Source organism: Oryx dammah, unplaced genomic scaffold (genome assembly GCF_014754425.2).
Source record: "Oryx dammah isolate SB20612 unplaced genomic scaffold, SCBI_Odam_1.1 HiC_scaffold_18, whole genome shotgun sequence".
NCBI lineage: Eukaryota > Metazoa > Chordata > Mammalia > Artiodactyla > Bovidae > Oryx > Oryx dammah.
Window position 1 is genome coordinate 113,470,366 of NW_024070202.1, and position 20,282 is coordinate 113,490,647.

The window sequence follows — 20,282 nt, forward strand, 5'->3', positions numbered from 1 at the left end:
CATGGAGAGCCTTCACCACACGTCTGGGTAACTGACACACACACACATATATGTATATATATATATACACCACATAGAAAGCCTTCACCACACGTCTGAGTAACACACACATACACATACACACACACACATATATATATATATATACACCACATGGAGAGGCTTCACCACACGTCTGAGTGACTAACACACGCACGCACGCACGCATACACACCACATGGAAAGCCTTCACCACCCACCTTGGAGGACCTGGGTGTCAGTAAAGAAGCTGGTGTTTCCTCCTGGGGTCTAGCCCAGGGGGAGGCAGGGAGGCGGCCTGCCCGGAGTTCAAGCAGCCTCAATCTTTGGACCCCACCCGAGGGGTTCTCAGTGGTGGCCCTGCGGTTCTGGAAGGGATGGGGAGGTGCCCAGACGGACCAGGGTCATGGCCAGGAGTCCGGGTCTGGGTCCCCCTGGGAAGGGCCCAGCCACCCCCTGCCCCACGGGGCCCCCAGGGAGGGCAAGGCCTGCCTCCCGCACCATCCCCGTGAGCAGGGTCACGCGCAGCTGGTTTTCAGTGGTTGCATGGCAGCCCCGCCAGGCTAGTGGCTTCCAGGTCTGGTGGGCAGTGTTCTCCCGACATTGGCCGAGAGCACCCCGTCCCGGCTCCTCTCCGTGCCTCTCGCCCCCTCCAGCAAGCGCTCTGAGCCCCGTTTCACCCTCAGCCCCCACCTGGGTGCTGAGGCAAGTATGACCCTGGGGAGGCAGTGTTGCTTCTAGAAAAACCCGCACACACCATGGCAGACACACAGTCACGGGCGGCCAGGCCAGCCTGGCACTGTGACTAAGGAGCAGTGACTCACCCCCCTCCAGCCCCGTGTGACAGAGGCAGCCGCCCACTGTCTGGGTGCAGCTGCGATGAGATAACATCTTCAGGGAATTTTCTCTTGGGGTCCCCCAGCCAGCCCCCAACCTGTGGTCCAGTGTCTTCTGTTTCCTTCTGCCTGTGGAAGAAGTAACATCTTTTGTTCCACTTCATTAGACCTTGCTTCCCTGGGCGTGGACAGCCCTAGATCCCACCGCCTGGGTGGGCCTCACCCTGCAGGCTTCGGGCAGCCTGGAGCCCAAGCCCCTGCCCGCCACCTGCCTTCCCGGCCATTTCCTCCCTGGAGCCCGGCCCTCAGGGAGTCCCCAGTTGTCAGCCCCCTCCGGGCCAGGAGAGAACGCAGTTCTGAAGGGAGGAGCAACTTGTCCCAGGACTGGGTGGTCTGCCCAGGGTTGCCAGGCCCCGGGGCCCCAAGGGCCCCAGGTTTCAGGAGAAGCCTCTCGGTTTGGCCTTAGGCTGCCCGGTTCCCCGCCTCGCTCAGCACGCCCGCCCCCTCAAACCTGCCCCTCTGCCTCCAGGCCGCCTTCTCTCAGCCTCTTGCTGTTGCCCACTTTCAGCCCACGTCTCCTTGCAGGTCCATGGCCAACCTCTCCATCCTGTTCGGTCAGGTGAGCTGCAGAGAAGGGTCTGGGGGTGCGGGCCCAGAATCTGGGCTGGAGTCCCGCAGCCACCCACGTGACTTGCATGCTTGCATGGGCATCCGGTGAACGGGACAACGTGAGCCCTTCCCACCCGGGTGGGGGAGCCCAGGAGACGCTGCCCCTTCCCTCAGACCCAGGCCTCCCTCACCCCAGACTCAAACCCCTCCCCAGGTGGTGCGGGGGCTCAGCGCAGGCGCCCGTGTCTTTGAGTACATGACCCTGAGCCCCGGCATCCCACTCAGCGGGGGCTGCAGCCTGCCCCGGGAGCATCTGCGCGGCTCCATCGCCTTTCACAGCGTCTCCTTCAGGTCGGTGTCAGCCGCCGCCTCTCCTTTCCAGGCTGAGGGCAGGGGAGGGGGAGGTCTGGGGACCCGTGGGACGGGGTGGCCCTCTGAATAAGCCCCCCTCCGGGGCTCAGGGAGACTTGAGATTTCAGGAGGGACCGGGGCGACAAGAGTCCGAGAACCTGGTGTGACCTGAGGGTCTCTCGCCTCCCACCAGCTACCCCTGCCGCCCCGGCTTCCCTGTGCTCAGAGACTTCAGCCTCACGCTGCCCCCAGGCAAGATCGTGGCCCTGGTGGGCCAGTCCGGGGGAGGTAAGAGGGGCCCGCCACCCCCCCATCTGCAACTCCGCCCCCTGGAACCACCCAGGGTGGCAGGAGGGGCCCCGCTCTCCCAGAACACGCTCTGGAGACCCATGCCCCCCTCCCTTCCCTGACCCCCAGGAAAGACCACCGTGGCCTCTCTGCTCGAGCGCTTCTACGACCCCACGGCGGGCATGGTGACACTGGATGGGCAGGACCTGCGCACCCTCGACCCCTCCTGGCTCCGGGGCCAGGTCATCGGCTTCATCAGCCAGGTGAAGCTCGCTTCTCAGTCCTGCGGCCCTCGAGGGGGTGGGGGCAGGTGGGCTGTCTTCACTGCTCCTGGTGTTCATTCACCGGTGTCCCAACCGCTGCAGCTCTGCCTCTGGACTCTGTTCCTCAATTTAAGAGATCCCACGGGGCGGCCCTTTTAGGATCCCTGACAGCCCGTGGCATCCAGAAGGTCAAATTGTAATAATAAAATCTTCCTTTCCCGTCACCCCAAAGTAGGGTGCCCTGCCCGGCCAGCCGGTCTTGCTCTCCTAGCCGCCTTCCTTCACCCCTTCCCGTGTCCTGCAGCGAGCTCGGCCTCTCCCCACTCTGATGGGTCTGTCTCTGACCAGTAACTCTGAACCTCCCCACCTGCCCTCCACGAGGTCCTGTTGTGGCCAGAACTCTCCTGATTACACCCCTCAGGGGTTCGGGGCAGAATCAAGATGTTTCCTGTGGTTCCCCACCACCTCCCGCCCCCAGGAGCCCGTCCTGTTTGGAACCACAATCATGGAGAACATTCGTTTCGGGAAGGTAGACGCCTCCGACGAAGAGGTTTACGCAGCCGCCCGAGAAGCCAACGCGCACGAGTTCATCACCAGCTTCCCAGAGGGCTACAATACCATCGTGGGTGAGTTCAGGCACGGTGTCCCACACGGGCCTGAGGGCCCACGTGGGCTGGGGTGCAGTGGGGCGGGAACACGGTCATGGCCTCAGGGGAGACCAGACCGGGACTGTGGCCTCGGGGGACAGAGGCAGCTCTCCGGGGACAGAGTCCATGCCGGGGTGGTTCAGGCACAAGCCAGCTGCAGGGAAAGGAGCATGACGGGGACACACGTGATCCGCGCCGTGGGGACCCTTCAGAGTTCACCACGTCAGCTCCCGAGACCTGACCAGAAGCACAGGATATTAACCTCTTTCTCTCTCTGGCTTTTATCCTTGAATGAAAGGTGTTTCCACTCTTGTTATCCACAGGGATGGGTTTGGTTGAGCAAATCTTTGTTCTGACTTACCCAGAAGAGGGCTCTGGTGGCTCTAGAACATTAGAACGTTGCAGCATCACACGAGAATCTTCATATTGACGCTTGCAGCGTCGTGTGTTCCTCTCCGAGGTCCTTTCTTCAACCTCTGGGCTCGTGTCCGTTATCCAGAGTCTCTTGGCTCTGTTGCAGAATATTCCAGCATGTCTCATGGTGCTGGACATGTCCGACTCTTTGTGACTCCATGGACTTGTAGCCTGCCAGGCTCCTTTGTCCATGGGATACTCCAGGCAAGAATACTGGAGTGGGTTGCCATGTCCTCCTCCAGGGGATCTTCCCCACCCAGGGATTGAACCCAGGTCTCCTGCATCTCCTGAACTGGCAGGTGGATTCTTTACCCCTGAGCCACCTGGGAAGTCCTCTCATGGTGCAGGCATATCCAAAATTCTCAACTCTCTTTTTTTGGCCACACCTTGCTTCACGCAGGACTTTAGTTCTCTGACCAGGGATCCAGCCAGTGTGCCCTGCAGTGGAAGCACAGAGTCGTAACCCCTGGGCCACTGGGGAGTCCCTCTCAATTCTTCTTGACACTTAGGTCTCAGTCAGGGCTTCCCTGGGGGCTCAGATGGTAAAGAATCCGCCTGCAATGCAGGAAGCCCAGGTTTGATCCCTGGGCCAGGAAGATCCCCTGGAGAAGGGAAAGGCTACCTGCTCCAGTATTCTTGCCTAGAGAATCCCATGGACAGAGGACCCTGGTGGGCTACAGTCCACGGGGTCACAGAGTCGGACAGGACTGAGTGACTGACACAGTTAGGCCTCGGTCTGCTGAGCTTAGCCTGCCCCATCGTGTAGCCCTCCTTCGAGGTCCGTGTTTCTCGCTGCTGAGACTCTGCTCCTTGGACGCTACCCTGCCTGGAGGAGCCGGCCCTCCCTGTCCCTCCAGCTCCTGCTCTGTGACTGTCATCACCTGGAGGCTCTTCTTGGCACTCAGCCTGCCACCTCTGCTGTTCTCTGTGGGCATTTTGGACCCCACATGTGGTCTTCCCAGAATGTCCGGGGGTAGGGTGGACTCCTGCCATTCTGCCACCCCCAATCCAGGAGCCACTTCTGGGTCCAGCAGAGACCCAGGAGGCCAGGAGAAGGTGGCTAGAGCTTCAGGGCCGGGGCAGGTGGGCCTGGGCCTGTCGCGGCTCCGAGCTGTACCCTGGTGCGGGGTGGAGCCTGGCCTCCTCGGGCGTCACCGCGCCCCGCTATGTGCACAGGGTGAGGGGTCGGGGTGCTGCCAGGCGTCACGCCTGCCCTCTCCCCCCTCCCGCCCCCCAGGTGAGCGGGGTGCAACCCTGTCTGGCGGCCAGAAGCAGCGCCTGGCCATTGCCCGAGCGCTCATCAAGCAGCCCGCCGTGCTGATCCTGGACGAGGCGACCAGCGCGCTGGACTCGGAGTCCGAGAGAGTCGTGCAGGAGGCCCTGGACCGCGCCAGCGCTGGGCGCACTGTGCTGGTCATCGCCCACCGGCTCAGCACCGTGCGCGCGGCCCACCAGATTGTCGTCATGGCCCACGGCCGGGTCTGCGAGGTCAGCCCAGGCCCTGGGGCACGGTCGGTGGGCTGGGATGGACACAGGGAGGTGGGTGGCTCGGCTGAGCTGTGGGAGGGTCTGGCTTGACCCTGGGGGCTGGGGGTTATGGTCTGGTAGCAGCACCCGTGTGGATTCAGGAGTTCTTGCCCTTCAGTAAGCCCTGGCCGCTCTGGGCCCCTCTTTCTTCCCCAGGGGGTGGGTGAGCAGTGAGCAGAGCTGCAGTGAGACCCCCGGTGTCACAGGGGAGAGTTCCCAGAAGCGCACAGTGCTGGGGGAGGGCCCCAGGGCTGAGGGGCTGAGAGGGGGCCCGGGAGACGCTGATCGGGGCCCAGCAGGAGCAGCACCCCGAGGCTGGGTCTGCAGCGGGACTCGGAGGCTGTATGGGGCCCGGCTTACAGCCCCCCAACCGCCTGCACTGGGCGAGGGGCGCCGGGCCCTATAAGGAGGACAGGGGGACCCAGAGGCTCTTGCACAATCCAGCTCGGCTAACAAGTGCAGATGCGCCAGCCGCGACCTGTGACCCACGGTGCTGTGTCCTCGGGAGGGGCTCTGGCTTAGGTGGAGGCCAGCCCAAGGAGCTGGTCCTCTGAGGGCTGTGAGCTCTGGGCCAGGCTGGGGGTGACCATCTGCCCCCACTTCCTCTCTGCAGATGGGGACCCATGAAGAGCTCCTGAAGAAGGGCGGGCTCTACTCGGAGCTCATCCGGAGACAGGCCCTGGACACCCCGCCTCCAGAGGCGCCCCGAGTCCTCGGGCACCGGCACTCCAAGTCCTGAGAGGTCTGGTCACCACCAGGCGTCCGTGGCTGAGGCCAGAGCTCAGCTCAGGGAGGCCTCCTGCAGACCCCGCCCCCAGGAGAAGAGCCAGCATGCTGGGTGGGGCGGCTCCCCCTGCTCTAAATAAAACCCCCGGGCCAGGTACTGGTCTGGGAGGAGGCTGGGCCGAGCTCTCCTCCTTTTGCCAGGCTGCCCGCCTCCTGCTGGAGCCGAGTCCTTGGGCTGGCCCCCCAGGGGAGGGGGCGGGCTCCCAGACCCCGCGCGGGTCCCCTCTCTTTGCCCAACCCTCCTGACCCCTCTCCCCACCCTGCTGCGCCTCACCTCTAGGTACCTGACAGCTTAACCGTGCAGCCGCAGCTGCAAGGACTCTTCACAAGTCAGCGCTGGGGGAGGGCAGTGGGGACTCACCCCAGCATTCCTCCCACACCCAAGCCACGACCTCAAGTTCCTCCACGGACTCTCAACGTGCCTCTCAGACCCTGGGAGAAGCGGACCAGCCTCTGAGCCAACCCTTCAAACCCACAGCCCCGTCCTGGGCACAGCTTCCCTTCTCCTACCCCGTAACACAGTCCTTTAGATGTCGCCCCCCCCCCCCCACCCACTACCGTCTGAATGGGACAGGTGCCTGGCGGGACCCCTGGCCCAGGGGCGGAGGGTGAGGGGTGGCTGTGGTCTGTTCCACACAAGGTTGCCAGGAGCTAGCCTGTCTCCCGTGCGCCTCGAGTCTGTCACCTGGTGAGAACGTGGACCCCCACCCTCTAGGTGGGGACACCTAGCTCTGACAGTGACAGAAGGGGGACACATGCCCCAGCCCCCACCCACGGGGGACAGTCAGTGCTAACGCCCCCCAGAGCCCACCACGGAGCAGCTGACGCCAAGCTCCTTGGGCTGACGAGACAGAAAATCAGGCCAACAAGGAGCGGCCACTGCCAGCCTCCCTGGGGTGGTCAGAGGGGGTCACAGGTGCAGGTCTGACCAGAGCCACCTCTTGAAAAAGGACAGGCCAGCTGCCCAGGGTGACGAGCCTGCGACCCCAAAGCTGTGAGTGGGGTGGGGTATCAGCTTCTGGGGGCCCTCGGAGCAGCCAGGGTTTCCCTCCAGCCCTGGTCGCCCCAGAACTGATCACCCCTCCTCCCTGAGTTCTGCTCATGGCACTTCCTTCCAGGAAGCTTTCCCCCCTCCACAGCCCCGTACCGGCTGACGACCCCATCAAGCCTCGCCCTGGGGTGAGGAAGCAGGTTGCCTCAGTGAGCCCATTTGGATTTATCCCATGGCATAGAAAGGTGACCGGGGGCGGCTGCGGCTGGAGGCCAGCCTAGGGCAGCTTGCACAGCTCCGGTGTGCACGCGGCAGCCAGGGTTCAGTCCCCCCGCAGCCTCTGTGCATGTGGTCCGGGAGCAGACGCTACCGTTGGGCCATGACCAGCCTGCTTGGATGCCCTGCTTTCTTGCTGATGAGAGGTCGACTCCCTGGGCAGGCAGGCCTGGCCTGGCTCCAGCTTGCTCTGCCACTAAACCCCTCCCTGGGGAGGGCAGCCAAGGGCAGGTCTCAACTTCCCGCCCTGGTCCACACTGGCCGGCTGGGCCCCTCCCAGCCCTGGCCAGCTCCTGTTCCACCAGCAGCCTCCAGATGTCTCCCGACACCAGATCCCGGGTCTTTCCTTACCTCTGCAGGGTGGCCTCTCCGAATCCTGCCCCCTCCTCCCACCCCACCCCCTTTAGGGAAGTAGTGAGACCACAGAAGCCCCTGCTGTCAGCTGCCCACTTGTAGTCTTAACCCCGACCTCGGCTCCTGCAGCCATTCCACATGGGTCATAAACCCAGCTGTACTTCTATTTGAGAGCTTGTTTTTAAGAGTTTAATTAGAATGATCTGTGGTAAGGTACTTGGGGCTGCAGCCTCAGGCACTGGTTACATCTGTGCAGTAAACGGTGTTATTCGCTTCTTCAAGATGTGTGTTCATTAAGCGCCTGCTGCGGGCCGCAGAGCCCACGAGGGGGAACGGGGAGGCCCCTGCCCACTGCAGTCTCACTGGGAGGACGGGCGATCGCGGTGCAGTGTGGCCGTGTTCAGTTGGCACACTTCCCCTCGCCGCCAAGAGCCCACGTCTCGTGGAGCCTCGCCGCAGAGGCTCTGTGGAAGGACACGGAGCAGAAATGAACGCAGTCCACAAACTAGCGGAGATCAACCCCAGCAGGTCTCAGGCTGGCAGCGCCTCCCGCAGCCGCGGGCGGACCAGCAGCTAACCAAACTCAGGGTCTGGCGGCCCGGCAGGCCCTCCCCAGCTAGGCCCCCTCAGCAGCTGCCTCCTTCCTGTCCCCTGTACTTCGGGTCAGCAAGACACTGGAACCCCATGAGGCCAGCGGGCCTGCAGCTCTGCTCTCTGTTTTCCAGCCGCCGGGAGCTCTCCTCCACCCGACCCATCTGTGGAACATCCGAGGCATCATTCAAGGGCCCTGACTCTGCCCTGAGATGGCCAGTGTTACCACCCCGTGCTGGGCCCTGTGGCCCAGGACTCCCCAGCTGGCCCAGGGGCCAAGTAACTCCTCCTTTAGAAAAGCACCCCCGCCTCCCACCCACCCTTGGAAGACAGACACACGCCCGTGTTCCTGATGGGAGCGCCCACCATGGGGAATTTCATGGTGTCGATCAGGTTCCTCGTGCAGTTACCTCTTCTTGACCCGGCGGCTGTATTTCTGGGAGTTTCCATTTGTGCAGCGTTACTGAGAGCGCAATTGTTTGCCACGAAAGACTGGAAACCCCCAATATCCATCAACAGAGGTGAGGCTGTGCCAGTACAGACGATGGTGCATCCGCACAGATGAAATGGTGTGCGGCCGTTTAAAAACAGAAAAGGTTTCCGGGTACTGGATACCGCACGGCCTCCAGGGTGTGTCGTTAAGTGAAGAGAGGTGTGAAGTTCACAGAGCATCTGTACTACCCAGGAGGGCGGCCTGTGGGCACCTATGTCCCACCTGAAGGGTGACGGGTGAGCCCACCGTCACTGCGGCAGAGGTCAGCCCCCCCACCCAGACAGGAGGGCCTGCGCATGGGGAGGTGGGAGAGGAAGGCCGGAGAAGGACCGCCTCTGGACGTGGGGCCAGAGAAGCTCCCAGCACCCAGAATCGTCTGGGACACTGGGGGCCCGGAAGGAAGAGCTCACTGATGCCAGCTCCCCATCGCTTTCCAGCCTGGTGGAGAGCCAGCTCCGCTGTTTGCGAAAGAGCAGATGAACCAGGGTGAGGTTGCGGGGGGTGGGAGGGAGCAAGGGCTGGGCCAAGGGTCAGCGGCTGCCCCTCAGGCCCAACACTCAGGGGCTGCAGCTGGGAACCTGGGGTCCACCCGGAGCACCCCCAGCCCCAATTTATCTCCGGGCTCCCCCTCCTCAAGCCTGATCCAGGAATGCTGTGGTTTCCTGCTGGCGCCTCTGGTAGTCTCCACTGCCATCCCCCCTCCCTTACCCCCCACACACTGCACTAATGGCTCAGCCTGGGGCCCCAGGGACCTCCCCACCCCCCCAGACTGCTCTGCCAGCCCCCTTGCCCCCTCACTGCTGAAACCCAATCCTCTGCAGCAGCTCCAGCTCAGCCAAGCAGCCTCCAGCAGAGCTGCCCTGCTTGCCACATCGGCTGCACCCTGCCTGGTCTCTGCCACGAAGCAACCCCCACACCCTGGGGCCCATCACTGTGCCCAGCGGGGCCACCACCTGGGGCCAGAGGAGGCCAAGGGGACCCTCCGACGGACAGGACAGCCCATCTCCGCAGGCCAGTGCCTCTCCCTCGCCTCTGCCCTCCTTGATGCACCCCTGCATGACCCTTCCCAACCCTTGACTGACCCTCTCGCCTGCCCCCCTGCACCCCCGCCCCGGAGGCTGCAGCCATGAAGCCCCCTGTGGGCCCGGAGGAGGCCCGGCTGCCCGCCTCGGACATCCGCACGTTCGCCAGCAACTGCACCATGCACGGGCTGGGCCACGTCTTCGGCCCGGGGGCCCCGCCCGCGCGCCGGGGGCTGTGGGCTGCCGCTGTGCTCCTGGCCCTGGCCACCTTCCTGTACCAGGTGGCGGGGCGGGTACGCTACTATGGCGAGTTCCACCACGAGACGGCCCTGGAGGAGCGTGAGAGCCGCCGGCTCACCTTCCCGGCTGTCACCCTGTGCAACGTCAACCCGCTGCGGCGCTCACGCCTCACGCCCAACGACCTGCACTGGGCCGGGCCCGCACTGCTGGGCCTGGAGCCTGCCGAGCATGCCGCCTACCTGCGTGCCCTGGGCCGGCCCCCCGCACCCCCCGGCTTCATGCCCAGCCCCACCTTTGACGTGGCCCGGCTCTATGCCCGGGCTGGGCACGCCCTCGAGGACATGCTGCTGGACTGTCGCTACCGAGGCTGGCCTTGCGGGCCCGAGAACTTCACCACGGTGAGCTGTCCGCGTCAGCCTCCCCCAGAGCCGGGGTCCTGGACAGCCGTGCCATGCCAGGGGCCAGGGCTCCCCTCCCCTCACTAGTGCCTTTCTGTTCAGCCCAAGAAGCAGTCCTTCTCAGCCCCCTCCCGACCCTCAGCTGGACCGCAGAGGGCAAGGTCACACCGGGGGCGCTGGGGGCCCTCACCCAGGCTGGCTCTGGGCCCAGGTCTGGTCTGGGGAAAGCCTGCTCCTAGGCAGTTGGGGGTATCTGGTGTGCTGGGCCAGGGCCCCCTGCTTCTCTGCCAGCAGGGAGGGGGCTTGGTTTCCCTCTGCCTCTTCTGCCAGACCTGAAGGAGGGCAGCTGGGACCCTCTTCCTTTTATTCCAGTCTCCAAAGAAACACTTGTCCTGCGGGCTGTGCTCAGGGCCTGCGGTGAGGGTGAGGCATGGGGGTGATGGGAGCGGATGAGGGTCCAAGTCCATGTGCCGGTGGAGGGAGGGTCTGGAGGCATGAGGCTTCCCTGGTGGCTCAGCTATCAGGTAAAGAATCTGTCTGGAGTGCAGGAGACCCAGGTTCGATCCCTGGGTCGGGAAGATCCCCTGGAAGAGGAGATGGTCTACCCACTCCAAAATTCTTGGGCTTCCCTGGTGGTTCAGCTGGCAAAGAATCCACCTACAGTGCAGGAGACCTGGGTTTCATCCCTGGGTCGGGAAGACCCCCTGGAGGAAGGCATGCAACCCACTCCAGTATTCTGGGCTGGAGAATCCCATGGACAGAGGAGCCTGGCGGACTACATACAGTCCATGGGGTCGTAGAGTCGGATATGACTGAAGCAACTCAGCACACACGCTGGGGGCATGAAAATGCGGGCTTCAGTGTTCAAAGAGAGAGCCAGGTAGAGGCCAGGGAGGGTCCTCGCGCTGGCCTCGGGAAAGGGCCGGCTGGCCCCCGGAGACGCCTGTCCTCTGCCCGTCCCCCAGATCTTCACGCGGATGGGGCAGTGCTACACCTTTAACTCTGGCGCTGATGGAGCCGAGCTGCTGAGCACCCCCAAGGGTGGCATGGGCAATGGGCTGGAGGTTATGCTGGACGTGCAGCAGGAGGAGTACCTGCCCGTGTGGAGGGACGTGGGTACGGGGAGGGGAGCGTGCGGGGGGGCATCCCGGGAGTGGGCCCACGTGGAGCCAGGCCTGTCCTTTCCTGTGGGAAGGGGTGGAGTTAGCTGGTCACAGTCCTGGGGAGAGGAGGCTGCAGCAGGGGGGCCCCTGGGACCTGGACCTCAGGACTCAGGGGCCCCTTCTTCCTGCAGAGGAGACCCCGTTTGAGGTGGGAGTTCGAGTGCAGATCCACACCCAGGAGGAGCCGCCACTCATCGACCAGCTGGGCTTCGGGGCAGCCCCTGGCTACCAGACTTTCGTGTCCTGCCAGAAGCAGCAAGCATCCTCTCTGATGCCCCCACCCCACCCCCCAGACCCCATCCCAGCTCCTCACACCTGCCCCAGGGACCTCACTGCCCCGCAGGGAGCCTCCTTAACCCGCTGCCTCCAGCTGAGCTTCCTGCCGCCGCCCTGGGGCGACTGCAGCTCTGTCTCTCTGGACCCTGACTTTGAGCCAGATGCGCCTGGTCCTCTGGGTACCCCCAGCCCGGGCCTCAGCCCTCCGTATAGTCTAATGGGGTGTCGCCTGGCCTGCCAGAGCCGTTATGTGGCCCGGAAGTGCGGCTGCAGAATGATGCACATGCCGGGTAAGAGGCTGGGGGCCGCAGAGGAGGGGGTGCGGGGAAGCGGGGGCCCTGGGGGCCGCTCCTGAAGCTGTCTCCTGCCCCCGCCGTGCAGGCAGTGCCCCAGTGTGCAGCCCCCAGCAGTACAAGGACTGTGCCCACCCGGCGCTGGGTAAGGGGCGAGCTTCCCCCGCACCCCGGCCCCGCCCCCACCCCGCACCCCGGCCCCGCCCCCACCCCGCACCCCGGCTCCGCCTGCGACCCGGCCCCCGGCGCTGGCCCCGCGAGGCGGGAGGCCCTGACCCGGGCGCCTGTGGCCGGCAGATGCCCTGCTGCGGAAGGACACGTGCCGCTGCCCCAACCCGTGCGCCAGTACTCGCTACGCCAAGGAGCTCTCCATGGTGCGGATGCCCAGCCGCGCCGCCGCCCGCTACCTGGCCCGGAAACACAACCGCAGCGAGGCCTACATCGTGTGAGCCGGTCGGGGCCCTGGAGGCGGGGCGGGCCCCCTCCTCCGGTGGAACCTCCGTGCGCACCAAGGGGTGGGAAACCCGGCTCCCCAACACTCCCCGGCTCCGGGGGCTCTGGGCAAGCGCCTCAACCTTCCTGCCAGCAGCCGGCACTAGGGGTGTCCAGCAAACACTCTCCTCCTCCAGGGAGAACGTGCTGGTGCTGGACATCTTCTTCGAAGCCCTCAACTACGAGACGGTGGAGCAGAAGAAGGCCTACGAAATGTCCGAGTTGCTCGGTGTGTCTGCGCCTGCGTGCAGCTAGCGCCCTGCGGCCCTGGGGGAGGCACGGGCAGGGCAGACAGCTGTGGGATGACCAGGTGACCCCGCCTCCACAGGTGACATTGGGGGCCAGATGGGACTGTTCATCGGGGCCAGCCTGCTCACCATCCTGGAGATCCTGGACTACCTCTGTGAGGTGGGTGGGCCTGGGCCCCAGCTGGGGGAGGGGGAGGAGTCAAGCCACAGCATCTCGGTGTTGGGTCCACCTCCAGCGCTGCTTGTCCCCAGGTGTTCTGGGACAGAGTCCTGGGTCATCGCTTCTGGAACCGAAAGCGCCCCCAGAGGCCCTCCAGCGCCAATCTGGTAACAGCCCCCCGAATCCCCGCTCCTGCCATCGCCACTGTGGGTGCTCAGCCCCCTCCTAAGTGTAGAACACCATCCCTACCAAGCTGAAACAGGGGAGGGCAGTGATCCTGGCTGGTCCCTGGTCGGCGTGGGGGGGGAGACCCCTCCATCCCCGCCCCCACCTCTGACCCTCTCCCTCCTCTCACAGCTTCAGGAAGGGCCGGGCAGCCATCGGACCCAAGTTCCCCACCTCAGCCCAGGCCCCAGGTAACAAGAAACGACCTCCTGAGGTCAGGAAGGAGGGCAGAGCTTACGTCTGGGAGGGCAGGGGCCAGGCAGGACCCAGCGCTGCGGTCTGTCTCCCCAGGCCTCCCACCCCCTGCTCCGCTGTTGCCAAGACCCTCTCTGCCTCCCACCGCACGTGCTACCTCGTCACCCGCCTCTAGATGCGGGGGTGGGGGCACGGTCTGCACCCTGACACCCTGGATGTGACCGACCCACCGGCGTCTTTGCCGCCTTTGCCCCAAATAAAGTTCTAGCGCATCAGCCTCCGCTGCCGTTCCTCTTACAGGCCGACTGGCCTGGCCACCCTCAGCCCTACTCAGCCCCAAGAAGGCCCCTGCCCGCCATCACCCAGCAGACACGGTGTCCAAAACGTTAACCCCCCAGAAATCTATGAGAGAAGCGCGCTGGGAGGGCAGGGGTCACTGCGCCTCCATGTGAGTGAATTTTGTCAAACCGACATCTCAGAGGCAGGCAGACCCAAGGCAGCGGTAGGACGTACCCCTGGGGTCCTGGCAGGGAGGCTCTTATCTGGAGCCCCCCGAGAAGCGGGGGAACAGGCGGCGGGAAGCCAGAGGGGCAGCCTGCTCCTAGGAACCAGACTGCTGTCCTGTTTGAGGCGGTCATGACTTTTTCTCACGTTAGGGACTGAGTGCTGATATGGCTCCCCATCTCCAGGGGAACCTCTCTTTGCTTCCCCAGCCTCCTGCAAGAGCCAAAGGCCCCAACTTGGGGTTGGGGGCCAGGGGGATCCCCTTCCCACCCCTGCCCTGAAGGGTTCCTTCCCACCTCTGCCAGGAAGCACACACCCAGACCCGCTTCCCCTGCACCTTCTCTGTACCCTAAGTGTTGGAAAAGGACAGATTAGGGAGCAGGGCTGGGGGGGTCCCCAACCACGGCTGTGGGTCTCTCCCGGCCCAGCCTGCAGGCCTCGGTGTGGGGGATGAAGACGGAAGAGGAGGGGCGGTACACAAGGGACCAAAGAACCATGAAGAAAGGCCCGCCCTCTGGTTGCTCCCCATTTCTGGTGGTTGCTCCCCATTTCTGGTGGAAGCCCATCCTTGCCTTCGGACACTGGCAGCCTCACTCCCCAGGACCAGCCCCTCCTGGGCAAAGGGGACGGGGATGAGAGCACACGAACCACTGCGCGCACACACGTGCAGACGCAGCATTGCCTCCCGCCCCCAGCATAGATACACGGGGTGAGCGTCACAGCCTCCAAGCCCCAGCCTCTGGCCACTTACAGTAGCAGAGCAAGGGCGGGACAGTTAGGTGGCTGGAGCTGGAAGCAGGGTGACAGAGGGTGATCCAACGAAGCAAAGGCTCTCCCCCCAGCACTGCCCCGCCCCGCCCCAGAGCCGCGTCACCACCACATCAGCCAGACAGTGGGAAAGGAGCCAATTTATGAAATTAAATAAAGTCCACGGAAGGAGTGAAGACCACGGGTGAGGGCACCTCCACCCTGGCCGGCCCAGCACAGCTGGAGCTCGGCACACGGCGCATCCCTGCCTTTCGCCCCCTCCCCAGAGGGGGCGTCAAGTGGGCCAGGCCCCCAGCCCTGGAGCCTAGGGGGGGCAGAAGTCGGAGAAGTAAGGGTGCTGCAGGGCCTCCTCCGCCGAGATGCGCTGGACTGGGTTGCACTTGAGCAGGTTCTGGATGACAGGAGGCGGCGAGATGGGTTCGGGCCTGGAGGCCTTGGGCTACCCCAGTCCACACCAGCCCCAACAGGTGTGCTGGCCGCCCCCCCACTGCCCTCCGTCACCTGCAGCAGGTCCCTCCCTGTGGCACTGAGCTTGGGCACGACGTTCACCAGGGAAGTTGTGGCCGGGTACATGGGGTAGGGCTGTGGTGGGGGGGCAGGGAGAGTCAGACCAGGGGCGCAGGAGCATGGAGGCTGCCAGGGCCAGACACTCGGGGTCATGACCCCGCGCCCCTCGCCCCCTCACACCTTATAGTCTGGCAGCTTTGTCATAGCGGGCCACTGCTCCTCGGTTGGCGTGCCCAGGAGTGTGTCCACGGGGTCAAGGGCCACTCAGGTGGAGGAAAAGGGTGAGGGGTTCTCTCCCTGGCAAACGGAGGTTCTGCCTACGCACCCCCACCCCAGCCCTCCTCACTCCATCCCCTAGTTCACGACACAAGCAGACCCCCAGCCCACACCACCCTCATGCGCAGCCTCAGCTGTGTGCTGTTCTAGCAGACCAGATACCTGACAGCCGTGATTAACTACTTTGACTGAAGCCCTGAGGTCCGTGGCCCCAGTGAGGTGGTCACCTTCCCCCTCTATCACCTTCCTGCTCCTTTCTGCTCACTCACCCTAAGAATTCAGCTCTCAGCTGGAGAGGAGCGAGCCCTCCCTGCCTACCAGCCACACCAGCTAGCAGCAAGCACCTGCCCCGTGACCTCCAGGGTGCTCACCACCCTCTGCCCTCAGGACAAGCCCGGAGGTGCCCCCAGTCCTGGCCCCGCCCCTCGCTGCCCTTCCTGCCTGCACTCTGAGCCCCAGCGGGGCGGGGGGCTTCCAGATCCCCTCCCGGGGGCTGGGGGGTGGCGTGAGGTAAAGGGAGATGGAAGGATATCGGAAGATCCTCTTCAGCTGGTCATCTACGTCATTGCCAGGAAAGAGGGGCCGCCCAGCGTTGGCCAGCTCTGGGGGAGAGGCGGGGGCGATATGAGAAGAAGCCCTCACCCCCATGCCCCCCACCCCCACCGCAGGGGCCCCACTCCCTTCCCAAGAGGGTACCCTCCACTCCAATGGGAGAGCGCCTCAGCAGAACCCAGAAACATCACCTGCGAAGATGCAGCCGGCTGACCACATGTCGATGGATGTGGAGTACAGCTTGGCCCCAAAGAGGACATCGGGTGGGCGGTACCACAGCGTGACCACCTGGAGAAGAAGACCCCGCCCACAGGAGTCCCCAGTTAGAGATGGAGGAGAGTGCCCAGACAGGAGTCCTGGAGGAGGAGCTGAGCGATGCTCGCTGGGGACCCCCTCCCTCGCTCCCCACATCCCACCCTCACCCCCGCAGCTCACCTCAGCTGAGTAACAGCGAACGGGGATCCCAAAGGCGCGAGCCAAACCGAAATCAGCCAGTTTCAGCTCCCCATTCTGGGGGTCAGCGGGGGAGACAGGCACGGAGAGGGGCCCTTCACAGTCTGAGGGAAGGCCCCCTGCTCCCACCTTCCTGCCTGGCTTCCCTCACCCTGCCCCGGCCTCCCAGACGCCCTGCCCCCTCCCCAGAGGTACCCTGTTGATGAGTAGGTTCTGAGGCTTCAGGTCCCTGTGCAGCACATTTCGGCTGTGACAGAAGCCCAGGCCTTTCAGCAGCTGGAAGAGGAATGACTGGGGGCGGGGCAGGGAGGAGGTCATCAGACCTTCTGGATGGGACGTGCACCCGGCGGGGAACCATGGGCCCTGAAACCTCAGCCGTCTTTCAGCACCAAGCTCAGGGCAACTCACCCTCTCACTACTGAGGACCTTCTTTGTACTCTGCTGGGTACTCGAAATGAACGCCGAATGGGGGAGCCCTGGTCCCCATCTTTCTGGAACTGGCAGCTTGGTGGGGCTTCCTGCCTTCCCATCCCACACTGCTGTCTGTCCCCTACCTGGCCTCAACTGAACACGGACATCATAACCTTCCATGTGTATATTGTGCTGTGTTATCATTTATCATTCTTGAGAGTCCCTTGGACAGCAAGGAGATCAAACCAGTCCATCCTAAAGGAAATCAACCCTGAATAGTCATTGGAAGGACTGAGGCTGAAGTTCCAATACTCTGGCCACCTGATGCAAAGAGCCAACTCATTGGAAAAGACCCTGATGCTGGGAAAGATGGAGGGCAGGAGGAGAAGGGGATGACAGAGGATGAGAGGGTTGGATGGCATCACTGACTCAATGGAATGAGTTTGAGTAAACTCCAGGAGATAGTGAAGGATGGGGAAGCCTGGTGTGCTGCAGTTGATGGGGTTGCAGAGAGTCAGACAGGACTGAGCAGCTGAACAACAACAACAGTCATCAAGCACTTATTTTCCTTGGAAACTTGGAAGGGCACTCAGGCCTAGAACAGTGCGTGGCACACAGCATTCAATAAGAATCTGTGGGATTAGTGAGTCTCTCTTGGAACCTCATTTTCCCACCTCTCAAATGTAAATCCTATCACTGACCTCAGAGTTCCTTTCAGGTTAAAGCGGTCGCGTGAAAATGATCACTAAGACGGAGGGTCCTAGAAGCAGAAACAGGGTTTTCTCCTCCCCTCGTTCCCTGAGTGTCTCCATGCGGGGCCTGGGAACATGTTCACTGAATACAAAGTCCAACTCCAGCCTCAATGAGCTCCCAGGAAACCAGTTTCCTTACCTTCACAATTTCAGGATCTAGGTCACCATTGCAGCTGTCAAAATACTTCTTAAGGTCCTGAAAAAGGAATGGGGGTGGGGGATGGGACAGAGATGAACCTCAGCTGGGGTCCGTGTATCCTCCCAAGGCTACTGGCCCTCCAGCCCCCCTTTCACCTGGTCGCAGAACTCAAAAACCAAAGTCAGCTTCTTGTCGCTGTGCAGGACGTCATGGAGCCTGGGGAGAAGCGAGGGCTTGGGCAGGCAGGGACACAGCCTGCACCTAAGGGCCCAATATCAGCCCAGCACATCTCTGAAGCCCCCACCTCCTCTGACCCAGCCCACCCACACACCTGACGATGTTCTTGTGCTTCAGCTCCTTGAGTAGGCAGATCTCCCGAAGGGCAGAACTCGGCACGCCCTACACGTTGGAGGGGCCAGGTGGCCACAGTCACATCCCACCTGGCCCAGGCCTCCAGCCCCTCCCTGGCCCTGGTGCCCAAGTCTTACCTCGTCATCGTCATCCAGCCTCACCCGTTTCAGAGCCACGATCTCATGAGTCTCCCGGTTTTTGGCCTTGAACACTGTTCCGTAGGTGCCTAGAAGGAGGGGAGGTGTAGGGAAAGGATGGGGCACACTTTCCCAACTCAGGAAGCCCCTGCCAGGACAGCAAGTGGCATGGGAGTGTGTTATTGCTGATACTGGAGGAGCAAGGGAAGAGATGTGGGGTAAAGGTTGGGCACGGCAGAGAGCTCTGTGTGTGGTGATGTGGCAAAGAGGTGCCTGCAGATGGCTCAAGGGTGTCTGCAACAGGCAGAGGCTGCAGGGGCCAGGTGAGGAGGTCTGTCACAAAGGCCGAGCTTCTGGGGTCTGAAAATAGGGAGCAGGGGTCTGGGAGAGGAATAAGGGCCGGCAGGAACGCAGAGGGTTGGAGGTCTGCAGAAAGAACTGAGGCTGGGGGTGGGTGAGGTTGTGCAAGAGGTGCTGAGGATGGAGAGGAAATGCAGGACGTGTGGAGGTCGGGAGGTGGGTCAGTGGGAGTGCTCAGGTGGGGAGGCAGGCGTCCATGGGAAACGCTAGCAGGGGGAGGACTGCTGTCTGCACGGAGTGTTGAGCTCGGGGGCCAGGGCTGCAGCCAGTGCTGAGGTCGGAATCTGTGGGTATTGCTGACGGTGGAGGAGCCAGGGCTGCAAGGAATGCTGAAGGGTCTGCAGAAGAAGATTTCGCAGGAGCATCTCGCGGTCCTATTACCTTCCCCAATCTTCTCCAGTTTCTCGTATTTCTGCATCACGGCAGCCGCGCGAGGACCCTTGCGGGCCCTGGGTTCTAAGACTCCGGGCCCAGCGTTGCAGAGGAGGCGGTACCTCAGCCTCCGGGCCCTGCCCCGCCCCCCCGCCTGCGCATGGGCTTCTGGGGCTTGTAGTCCTAGGACGCCAGGTGTCCAAGTAGCGCCAGGGACCGTAGGCAACAAGAAGACTACAATCCCCAGCAGGCTGCGCTAGGGCTCCCTGCAGCTCTTGCCTCCCGGGGACTCCGGTTCCACCGCGGAGGCCACCCTTGGACTTCAAGTTCCAGGAAGCACTGCGTGTCCGCTTTCCCGGCTCCCCACAGTCGCGCGCGGCTCCCAGGACGCCCCGCTCGGGTATCCCTTTCAGTGATTACACGCCTCTTTCGGAAGAGTCTCTCCGGGACTACACGTTCCAGAATGCAGCAGGGGTGGGGGCGGTGGTGGGGTGTGGTGGAGGGGCGCTTTCCAGAGTCTGGGCTTTGGCAGCCTGCCTCCCGAGCCCAGGTGACCCTGGCTCTGCCCGGGTTGATGGTGTTGAGCTTCCAACGACCTCCTGACACTCCCATAACCGGTTCGAACCTCTCCCTGGGCCGTCCGGTGAGCTCAGGATTGCCTGAGGAATGGCTCTGAGCCATATCTTGCCGATGATGACTTCACAGGGGCCAGCTGCCCGCAAGGCTGGAAAGAAAGACAGGTGTGCCCCACTGAAGGTTGGATTCACCATACGCCAGAGACCTCTCTCTCCCCTTTTGTGGTCTCGGAACCCACCCGACTCCAGCAGTTCGCTCCACCCTGATATTCCGAGGCAAGCTGGCGCACTGGGGAAGTGTACCCACCCTCTCCCACCCCATCTTACATAGCCCCGGCCCACTGGAGTCGGCCAGGGTGTGGCCCGAGAGCTGGCAGGTTGGTTACCGCCCTCAACAGACAGGACAGACAGAAGCTACACTTGAAGCGGCCTTGACCTCATCCCTTAAGGAGTTGATTATAGATTTATCTTGTGGCTTCTCTCTAATTGTCTCATGATTGCATTCTTGAGGGCTGTGAACTGGATGAAAACTGCCCTCAAACAGCACTCTTCGGCGCCGCCGGAACCGACGTTGGGGCTTAAACAGTTTGTTAATTAACTCGTTTATGTCTGAACGTTTTCTGCGTACACAAAGCTGTCCTTCCCTCGGTGGCAGACTCTCAGAAGCGAAACAGATTCGCTTATCTGGAAGAATTTATAATTTAAGAAAACAAGAAATAGATCTTTAAATGACAGGTTATGACTATGAATAGGGTTCGAGAAGGGAGGGCACGGCAGGGAATCTCTCCGAGGCAGAAGTCCCCCGGTTCGGAAAGACTTAACTCAGCACAGAGTAATGGGTATCCACCCCGCGCCGCCATCACCGCTCTTCGACCCCACCCCCGTCCTCCTGGCAAAGATAGGGGCTTTCTTGGAGGCACTGGGGACAAGTAGGGGTGGAAGGCTGGGGCTGCCTGCGGGTGCAGAGAG

The 20,282-nt window shown here is 62.9% G+C and overlaps 3 protein-coding genes across 5 annotated transcripts in view; 2 read left to right on the forward strand and 1 right to left on the reverse strand.

The window, feature by feature from the left end:
- The window catches only part of ABCB8 (ATP binding cassette subfamily B member 8), a 15,875-nt gene extending 9,621 nt beyond the window's left edge, over positions 1–6,254 (forward strand). Inside the window, exons 10-16 of one of the 2 annotated variants that reach the window (XM_040260320.1) lie at positions 1,440–1,473; positions 1,678–1,814; positions 2,008–2,102; positions 2,232–2,365; positions 2,844–2,991; positions 4,664–4,965; positions 5,567–6,254. In XM_040260320.1, the coding sequence (XP_040116254.1) occupies positions 1,440–1,473; positions 1,678–1,814; positions 2,008–2,102; positions 2,232–2,365; positions 2,844–2,991; positions 4,664–4,965; positions 5,567–5,692 (976 nt within the window). In that variant the 3' untranslated portion in view covers positions 5,693–6,254. The remainder of the gene's footprint in view (positions 1–1,439; positions 1,474–1,677; positions 1,815–2,007; positions 2,103–2,231; positions 2,366–2,843; positions 2,992–4,663; positions 4,966–5,566) is intronic. The other variant, XM_040260321.1, reaches the window with a different exon arrangement.
- Positions 6,255–9,570: 3,316 nt separating this feature from the next.
- Positions 9,571–13,417, forward strand: ASIC3 (acid sensing ion channel subunit 3). Of its 2 annotated transcripts, XM_040260363.1 has the most exons (11): positions 9,571–10,104; positions 11,070–11,220; positions 11,399–11,526; positions 11,638–11,833; positions 11,925–11,981; positions 12,134–12,281; positions 12,466–12,557; positions 12,657–12,736; positions 12,829–12,903; positions 13,094–13,152; positions 13,253–13,417. In XM_040260363.1, exons 1-11 carry the CDS (start codon positions 9,571–9,573, stop codon positions 13,329–13,331), a joined length of 1,599 nt encoding a protein of 532 aa, XP_040116297.1. In that variant the 3' UTR covers positions 13,332–13,417. The 2 variants fall into 2 exon arrangements, with proteins under 2 accessions (XP_040116297.1, XP_040116298.1); XM_040260364.1 differs by lacking the exon at positions 13,094–13,152.
- A 1,135-nt stretch (positions 13,418–14,552) lies between these two features.
- On the reverse strand, positions 14,553–18,871 carry CDK5 (cyclin dependent kinase 5). The gene is made up of 12 exons (XM_040260394.1): positions 18,748–18,871; positions 18,007–18,095; positions 17,850–17,917; positions 17,674–17,734; positions 17,519–17,575; positions 16,412–16,507; positions 16,199–16,273; positions 15,955–16,051; positions 15,744–15,813; positions 15,116–15,176; positions 14,930–15,010; positions 14,553–14,819 (listed from the first exon to the last, which is right to left on the reverse strand). Exons 1-12 carry the CDS (start codon positions 18,782–18,784, stop codon positions 14,733–14,735), a joined length of 879 nt encoding a protein of 292 aa, XP_040116328.1. The 5' UTR covers positions 18,785–18,871; the 3' UTR covers positions 14,553–14,732.
- Between the last annotated feature and the right edge of the window lie 1,411 nt (positions 18,872–20,282).

What these genes read in the sequence shown, in the direction of transcription:
- ASIC3 (XM_040260363.1), top strand. Translation starts at nt 9,571, where the DNA reads ATGAAGCCCCCTGTGGGCCCGGAGGAGGCCCGGCTGCCCGCCTCGGAC. An exon ending in CGCAGCGAGGCCTACATCGT is followed by an intron (nt 12,282 to 12,465) that starts GTGAGCCGGTCG and finishes CTCCTCCTCCAG; the next exon opens with GGAGAACGTGCTGGTGCTGG. An exon ending in TCCTGGACTACCTCTGTGAG is followed by an intron (nt 12,737 to 12,828) that starts GTGGGTGGGCCT and finishes GCTTGTCCCCAG; the next exon opens with GTGTTCTGGGACAGAGTCCT.
- CDK5 (XM_040260394.1), bottom strand. Translation starts at nt 18,784, where the DNA reads ATGCAGAAATACGAGAAACTGGAGAAGATTGGGGAAG. An exon ending in TTTTTGAGTTCTGCGACCAG is followed by an intron (nt 17,576 to 17,673) that starts GTGAAAGGGGGG and finishes TTCCTTTTTCAG; the next exon opens with GACCTTAAGAAGTATTTTGA. An exon ending in CAGCTGAAGAGGATCTTCCG is followed by an intron (nt 15,177 to 15,743) that starts ATATCCTTCCAT and finishes CCCCGTGGACAC; the next exon opens with ACTCCTGGGCACGCCAACCG.